This window comes from Chiroxiphia lanceolata, chromosome 4 (assembly GCF_009829145.1).
Source record: "Chiroxiphia lanceolata isolate bChiLan1 chromosome 4, bChiLan1.pri, whole genome shotgun sequence".
In the NCBI taxonomy this organism is placed as follows: domain Eukaryota; kingdom Metazoa; phylum Chordata; class Aves; order Passeriformes; family Pipridae; genus Chiroxiphia; species Chiroxiphia lanceolata.
The window spans coordinates 75,121,857-75,129,918 of NC_045640.1; the positions used below are offsets into that span (position 1 = coordinate 75,121,857).

Below are 8,062 nucleotides of genomic sequence, written 5' to 3' on the forward strand. Positions count from 1 at the left end.
TACCGAAACAGGCACTTGCATTTCTACACCGTGTTAGTAAACAGCTTGCACTCTTGTAAGAGCATCCAGACTTGACACAAGCTTCTCACAGCCCTACTTCGTGCTCCTCAGCATTGAAATTCCTGCTTTGAGGAGAAACCAGGCTCTAATTTCAAGTGTTTACTATGTACTCCCAAGAGCGAGAAAAAAATCTTACCATGATTAGGTTATGTAAAAAGTTTAATTATAAAATAAATAAGTTTGTTATGGAAACATTAAATATTAAATACAGTAATAAATATTTACACATTTACAGATATGACTTGACAATTAATGGTGCAGAAGAATTCTGCTCTGTTTATACAGAACACAATCACTCTTCCAAGAAGAAACTGAACTCAAATAATACTCTGTGCTCAAGACTGCATGGACAGTTAAGAAACCAAGGACACTTGGGTCAGAAAAGATTGAGGTAAGATTTCTTCACACCAGAAGGTAAAGCACAAGAGACTATTGCTTGCAGAGTGCCAGTGCCTGAATTTAATTCTTCAAAGGAACAGGTTCTTGGTCAAGTTTAACTGATGGGATCTGATGTGAAGCATTTTATACTTTAAGCACTGCTTAAAGCAGCAACAAGTATCTGGGTAACTGAAGTACCTTTGTGTTTAGAACACATGGGTCCAAGCTTATCAGCTGGTTTGAGCACGGATCTTTTCCTTCAGATACAAACTTCAGGTCTTGCATTTACTGTCTCAGCATCCTGAGGAGACTGATTTTACCCCAGGCTAGCACACACACAAACGGATAGCTCCACTCACACCACGAGTCCTACAGAACTCTGAGGGATTACTTCCACACACACAGTAACAGAACCCAGATGAGGCTGATAAAGATCTGTCACCAACGCCCTACAAGTCACAACTAGAGATGAAGCTCTTGGAAGCCAGTATTGACAGGGAGCACAGTGACAAAAGAATTGGGTTTTTATCCACTGAGGTCTAGGGAGAGAAGCCATCCCAACCTCTTCCCTTTTTCACTTTGGTAGAAAAAATTTTTCTCCCCTCCATCCACTCCTGAAAGCGTCAACAGGCTCTCTCCCTTAGAGCTAGAGCTGCCAAAGGAGACTTGCTAAGAGAGCAAAGTCCATCCACACCACAGCAGAGACTGGAGCTCCAGCAGGGATAGGGAGGGCTCAGTAGCAGTAGTCTCTTGCAGGTCTTGACAGCAGGTCTGTCCCCCACAGTGCCAGCTCCTTCCACGTGGCTGTGCCAAGATGCAGCAGTAACTGTCCTCCCCAGCAAGCGATTCAGCAGCAAGTGGCCTGTTGGCATCTCCTTGGAGCAGCCTCTGTCTTGATGAATCAGGGCTTAGTGGCAACAGCTCCAGCCCACAGTGTCCAGGTGGATGTGTCAGGTAGCCAGAGGTACCCTGCAGGTTGGCAATGGCCACTTCAGAATTGTTCTGTAAGGGGTAGACCAGGCACATTAATCACCACCCAAGACACGAGCACTTTGTGCTAGAACCGTGTGCAGGCAAACCTGCAAGCAAGGCAGGTAGGTGAAGGACATGCACACACCTGAGAACACTCTGCCAGATACTCTTCAGCTTTGAGTAAGCTTTGAGCAAAACCCTCCAACTGTCACTGGAAAAGCTGGAAAATGTCTATGGCTGACACATGGCAAAGCAAAGCTTCACAGCTCTGCCAGAACTTCTCAGGGCTGTATTTTATGGCTTCCTCCTTCAGCCTGTAGCATAACTCCTATTCAATAAGGGTCCTTGAGTCTGCTGTTTGATATACTTTGGCTCAAGAGAGACTAACTTGCCTGCTCATTAAAATCCACTAGATCACTCTCAGAAGCAATTCGTGCAGCCAAGGAACTTTAGGCCTCAGTTGCTATGACAGCATGAAACTTGACTGAGAGGCTATCTGTGGTGCTCACAGCTGGCAGCTTTGTCTTGCTCTACAGCTTCTAAGCACCAGAAACTTCCTGACGCTCTCCTTGCACAGAAGACATGGAAATGCTCTGCACTTCTCTTCTAATAGGTCATGACTCACTTGGCTGCAGCACCATCTTCCATGACGGAAGTCTACCACTGTTTCTTGCAATAAATCTGCCTCTGCCGAGATATTCAGGACTCTTTCTTCTTAGTTCTCCTTTTCTCAGTACAGCTTCCTATCCTCACTTGGTCTCTTTAAGACAACAGCCAGAAATTTAACAGAGCTGTTGAACAACTTGCACAACTCAGGTGGTTTTGAGAAACCAGAAAACCAAGCCAGCTGTTCACATGTAACCTATGTGTTTCAAGGTACTTGGAGTGTTAAAAGCAAATTATTAGCTTTGCAAAACAAGCATGCAATTCTCATACAGGTAACTGCAGCCTGGAAGGGCTGAAAGGCATTTAAAGTCAGCATTCATACCTGCTTTCTCCCCATTTACACCCCAACATGGCCATTTCTGTTTTCTTGTCGGAGTTTTTTCCTTTCTTCTTTCTCTTCATACTGAGGACACTTTTTCCTGACCCTGTGGAATTACGGCATGTTAGAGATGATTTGGAACCCTGACATACATCCCGTTGTCACCTGCCTCCACATCCTCTGCAGCATTTAGACTCATGTTCTTTGAATCCTCAAGCAACTTCTTGGCACCAGGGAGTTTTCACGACAGTTTTTAAGCCTTCAGCATCAAGCAGTATCTGACAAAATCAGTGAGCCCCCAAGGTAGACACTGGCAGTTTTGCCTCACAGAGACAGGGCTTCTTGGCTTAAGACAGATTAGGGAGCAAAATGAAGAGAGTTTATTGCTGGGACTGAGCAAAGCACCAGCAGACTTTCTGGGTGTCAGATTTCCTGGTGGCTTTAGTGAACAGCTGCAGAGACCAGATTGCTTTCCTCCTCCCAGCTTGTGAGGGTTCCTAACATGAAGCAAATGCACCCCAGAAACTACTGATGATCACTTGCCCTTAACAGAACTGGTTATCTCCCCTAGCAGCAAGGAATGAGGCAGTGTTCAGAGAGTAAGCGTTCATCCCAGCATTCCTCAAGTTCAGAGCTAAATATGAAGCAACATTGAAATGACAAACGCACACCTTGTTTCCTGAATTGCAGGAAAGGGTACAGCACGTACCCAATTCAGTTGATGTACCTCATCAAGATCTAAAATTAGACTGAACCTCTGAGTTTCTGTAGCATCCCAAGCCTACAGTGCTGGAGCTGCAGTGGCAGAACTGGAGGGCTGCTCTCATACTCAGTTTGATATATGGCTTGAAACACATACCCAGAAAAGCTCTTTGAATTTATTTCTGACAAAGTCCCAGATTCTGATGACCCACCACACTGAACTGTCAGCAGCTGGTTTGGCTGGAATACTTGTTCCCTCCGTCCTAACAACCAGCAGAATTTGGGACCAACAGCATTTGTCTCCCTATTTGCTTTCTCCCAAGTTTAAGTACTGAAGCCCAGCAACCTCCATTAATAGATGGATTCTCAGAGCACCATTTCCTCCCCTCCAGCTGTGTACCCAGCTGCTGGATAACAGCCATGCATCAGGTTGTCACATGGCTGCTTGCAGGCTTCTCCACAGGGATTAGGGAAGGCACTGCTGTGTCAGCATCAATGCTCCTCAGCTTCCTGCTGATGTCGTGCAGCACTATAACTATCCCAGTTGTACCAAAAGCAGAAAGGCTCTTGGTATACAATATAAGGGTCACAGACCTTGCTTCTGCTCTTCAGACCTATCCGAGCTGGGATAAGAATTCAGCTCTTCTGGATGCTTTTCACAGAGCTAATTCCGACAAGCCACACACATTTCAGGGTTATTGGGCACAGGCCCCACTCACACTTAAGGCAGACAGACACCATAGAGGATAATACTTACTGCACTATCACAATGATAAGTACAGTAATGAAGCTGATGCTTGAGAGCAGGACAGCTACCACTACCAATACAGTCTTGGAGTAGTCTGCCACATCATTCTTCCTTTGAGTCTTCATGAACTGTTCACCACAGCGCTCACCAAAAAAATCCTGATGACACCTGCAAGTAAATATTAACACATGTTCTTATCAGCTCTGGTGCTGTCTGGAGCCAAGGACACCCACACACAATCAAACCCGACTTAGGCATCTTCCGAGTTTCCCATGAATCTCAAGATGCTCCCTTCAGAGCATGTTCATGAAAGGCAGTCACTGCTCTAGCACAAGGTTTGTCAGCATTTCAACAAGTCGAGATTAGTTTGGGTGTGATGTTCCAGAAAGACACGCCTTTTCATTCTTTTGGTTTGAGTTTATGACCAACTGATGAGTTCAGTGGCTTGTTATGCATCTCAGATTCCATCATCACTTAATTTACATGGCAGAAAGATTCTCAGTCAAAATATGGCAGGAGACGGACTTATGCCAAGTTGACACCGATTTTTCCTCTGAGCCCTCATACGCCACCGGCTCATGGCAATCACACCTAATTCACAAGGAACAAGTAACTTACTTGCAGGTCACCATCTGGAGATGTTCTAGGTATATGCATTCTCCGTGGATGCAAAAGTTTTTGTATTCCATTTCACAGGGAGTCCCTTTCTTCTTGTTTTTGCCTCTGTTTTTCTTCCTTCTGGATTTGCCAGCACTCTTCTCACCCCCCCTCTTTGTAGGCTTGGGTTTAACCACAGGTTCAACTGGAAAAAGGACATGATGACTCTATGCAAGTGCTAAGAAGCACAATTCTGAGAAAACTGAATTAAAGAGTTTGGTGAGAGGAAGGAGAACGGTCACTGCAAGAGAATCTGTGACCAGGAAGCACGGGATGCAAGTGAGCATATACCTGGGCATCTCACACCCAGCACAAAGGCAGCAAGCTCAGCAGCTCATTAAAGCACAACTCTGCCACCCTTAAGTCCTGTGCCATGCAGAACAGAGGCAGTAGGAACAGATGAGCTGACAGCCACCACAGATGAAGTGCAGCAGAGATGAAGGACTGCAGCATTTCACAGCACAATATGCCCGAGTGCAATGCACAGGTTCAAGCAAAGGCCTGTAAAGAACATAGAGCTGATGCTGAGCCAAGCCACCCCCTAACTTTACATCGACTCAGATACGAGGCTAATGGCCCCCATGGCTCTAAACTCTCCATTTGCATCAGTGATGAAAGGCATTGTAACTCGCTAGATAGTGCTGGCACTTGCTGAGGGCAAGAGAGCTTGCTATCCTGGTTAGCATACTTGTTTCTCCTCAACAACCTGCACTGCTGTCCTCAGCGGGACAGAGTTCCTTTCTAGTTCTGCTTTGTGAGAGATGCCAAGCGCAGGGAAGGAGTGAACGCAAGAGAGCCCGTGAGAGTCAGGTTATTCGCTCTGCCGCTTACTGCTGCCCCTCATTATCTCAATTAAGACAAACCTCTAGAAGAGTGTGGTTTAAAATCCTGGTGACTTAGTAGCCTTTGGATTTAAGAAAGGGCAATCATCTTCCCTTCACTGAGGAGAACAAGCCAGACACTTAGGGTCAGAAGCTGCAGAGCTGCCCCCTGCAGCAAAGTTCGATAGCGCGGTTTTAGAGGGAATTGGCAAAGAACGTTTTTCCTGAAGAACCCACCCCGTCACTGCTCCCCATGGCACAAGTCTTCTCAGAGCAACACGCTGCTACTCAGGAATAACAGTTACCCGGGAGAGTTTGAATAGGACTTAGAAACAGGTGAGCTATTTGCAACACACTTCAATTTCCCTCTTGTGCTCTGCAGACCTAACAAAAATCATTTTTGGATGATTAATATTTCACCCAGAGCACTATGCACACAGGCAATCACCACAATAGGGCACAACTGGATCTAACTACTTCTTAACCCTGTATTTCTAGTGCTGAGAGCCCACACAAAGGAACAAGGTGTAGTTCACTGTTGTCTAGACAGCTGATCATTTTAACTTCTAGGGCAACAAGCCTGGCTTGAAGTTACTTAAAAGCAAAAATGCCTTCAGCAACCAGAAGTCTGATTAAAATGGTATAAGCTATATTAATATGTAAACGAGGAGCACTGTTCCTGCAGCAAGGTTTCCTGTCCCTGGAAGTGTGAGCTCACTCCCGACAGCTGAGGCCCCTGTTCTGTCCCGTCCAACTTGATCTTTAGGTTTGCGCTTTCATAATTGAGGCCGCTTCCCTTCCTCCCTCTCCCAGGCTCAGCTTGTCAGCTTGATCTCCATGTCCCTGTCTGCAAGCTGCATGGCCAGGAAAGCCATCCCAAGCTGAATCATAACAGCTTGGAGGCTCCACAGATAAACCTCATGCCAAGCAGAAGAGCTGGTCTACAAACCAACCACCTTCGGTAACAAGTCTGGTTTCTGTGCAGTTAGACAACACTTAAGTCACCCAAGCCAGTAGTTTTACAGGCTGAACTGCTTGATAACACTGACAAGCCTGTTTCCCCTGGAGGTCCTCATGAAAAATTTCACCAAAAAGTCCATAAATTCTCTGAACTAGCCCTCTGGAGCAAGGTCCCGCCCCTCCTCTTTAGTCTCATTAATGTCCCAGAGTGTTCCCGCAGAAAAAGCAGTACTCAGATCCACCCCGGAGGCAACAGGACCAGCCTACTCACACCTACTGAGGTTCAAATCACTTGTAGATACCTGGCTTGTATTGCAATTGCACTTAGCCCAGAAACAACAAAATACTCCCATCCCCACAATCAGCCGGGCTACTCACAGCCCTGTAAGTGGGCAAATTACAATAAATACACACAACAGCTATTGGCAGTGAAGCATTGCTCTAAAGCTGCTTAACAAACTTTCCTGCAGCCACTTAAGGAGTTTAAGTGTCTGCTTTCCCAGGACATTTCAGTAGACTCCAACCCAAATAAGCCACCATGAGAAAACACCCAGAAAATTCTTGGAGCAAGACAGACAACCTGGAGTAAAACAAACCTGGAGGTGCTGCCAAAGAGCACTTTTAAATGCCACTGATGCTTCCACACTAAGCAGGTGGTTGCTACCTCACCGCAGCCCTCCTGTCAGGTTTATCAAGACGTAAAGCTACACACAGCAAGTTACCAGCTAACCTGGAGCTTTCACACACCCTGGGCACACTCGCGCTAAGTTCCCACCCCGACAGCTATTTCTAAAGCAGCAGTTTCAAGCACAAGCACTTTTTTGCTCCGTACTCCACGAGCTAAGCGCAGCAGCCTTTACAAGAGAAATAAGGCTTAAGTCGGGGCTCGTTAGTCGCGAGACCCCAGCCCCGGCACCGCAGACTCACCTCGGATCAAGTCGTCCACGATGTACTGGTGGACGGGCGGCGCCTCCTCGTACTCCTCCTCATCCTCCTCGTAGTCAGGACCCGGCACGGGCTCGCCCCCACGGCTCTCGGGCTCCCGTTCCCCGTGCCGCTGCGGCTCCGTGGCGTTGGGCGAGGACCCGGCGGCCGGACGGCTCGCTGTGAGGGAGGGGAAACGGTGTCGTGGGCAGGGGGCAAAGGAGCCACCGCCGGCCGAGTCCCCTCAGGGTCCCTCACTCGCCTCAGCACCTTCCCGCCCGCGGCGCGAGCCCCCTCGCCTCAGCGTCCCCCCGCCAACGGCCGTGTCGCGCGCAGGCCCCCCTCAGGCGCGAGCCCCCCCCCGAGCGCGAGCGCCCCCCCCCTCCCCTCGGGTGCGATTTCCCGGCCCTCAGGTGCGATATCCCCCCATCCCGCCCCGTCCCGTGCTGGCCCCGCACGCACCTGCCAGCACGGCCAGCGCGGCGATCAGCGCCACAGCGCGCATCGTCGGTCCCGTGAAGGGCGGCGACGGAGGCAGAGAGGGAAGGGGAAGGAATATCGCGACAGGTGCCGGCGGCGCGCAGCGCTCCATGAAAAGCCGCCCGCCGCCGCCGCCCGCTTTATGGGCGGCCGGCGCTGGGGGCGCGGACGTGGAGCGGCGTCAGAGGGGCGGGGCGAGAGGGGCGGGGCGGGAACATGGAATCACAGAATCCCAGGATTACAGAATCAAAGATTCCCAGAATAGTTTGGGGTGGGAGAGACCTAGATGACCATCTCGTTCCACCCCCTGCCATGGGCAGGGACACCTTCCACTAGACCAGGCTGCTCCAAGCCCCGTCCAGCCTGGCCTTGGAC

The 8,062-nt window shown here is 48.9% G+C and overlaps 1 protein-coding gene across 1 annotated transcript; it reads right to left on the minus strand.

Annotated features, from left to right (window-relative positions):
* Nucleotides 1–210: 210 nt before the first annotated feature.
* Nucleotides 211–7,811, minus strand: AREG (amphiregulin). Its single transcript, XM_032685627.1, has 6 exons — nucleotides 7,670–7,811; nucleotides 7,211–7,387; nucleotides 4,464–4,647; nucleotides 3,855–4,013; nucleotides 2,399–2,501; nucleotides 211–1,440 (listed from the first exon to the last, which is right to left on the minus strand). The coding sequence occupies exons 1-5, from the start codon at nucleotides 7,797–7,799 to the stop codon at nucleotides 2,414–2,416; spliced, it is 738 nt and encodes a 245-aa protein (XP_032541518.1). The 5' UTR covers nucleotides 7,800–7,811; the 3' UTR covers nucleotides 211–1,440; nucleotides 2,399–2,413.
* Between the last annotated feature and the right edge of the window lie 251 nt (nucleotides 7,812–8,062).

Coding starts and splice junctions, on each gene's coding strand:
- AREG (XM_032685627.1), bottom strand. CDS start 7,799: ATGGAGCGCTGCGCGCCGCCGGCACCTGTCGCGATATTCCTTCCCCTT. Junction 4,648..7,210: donor CGTGGACGACTTGATCCGAG/GTGAGTCTGCGG, acceptor TCCTTTTTCCAG/TTGAACCTGTGGTTAAACCC. Junction 4,014..4,463: donor CTCCAGATGGTGACCTGCAA/GTAAGTTACTTG, acceptor ATTTACTTGCAG/GTGTCATCAGGATTTTTTTG.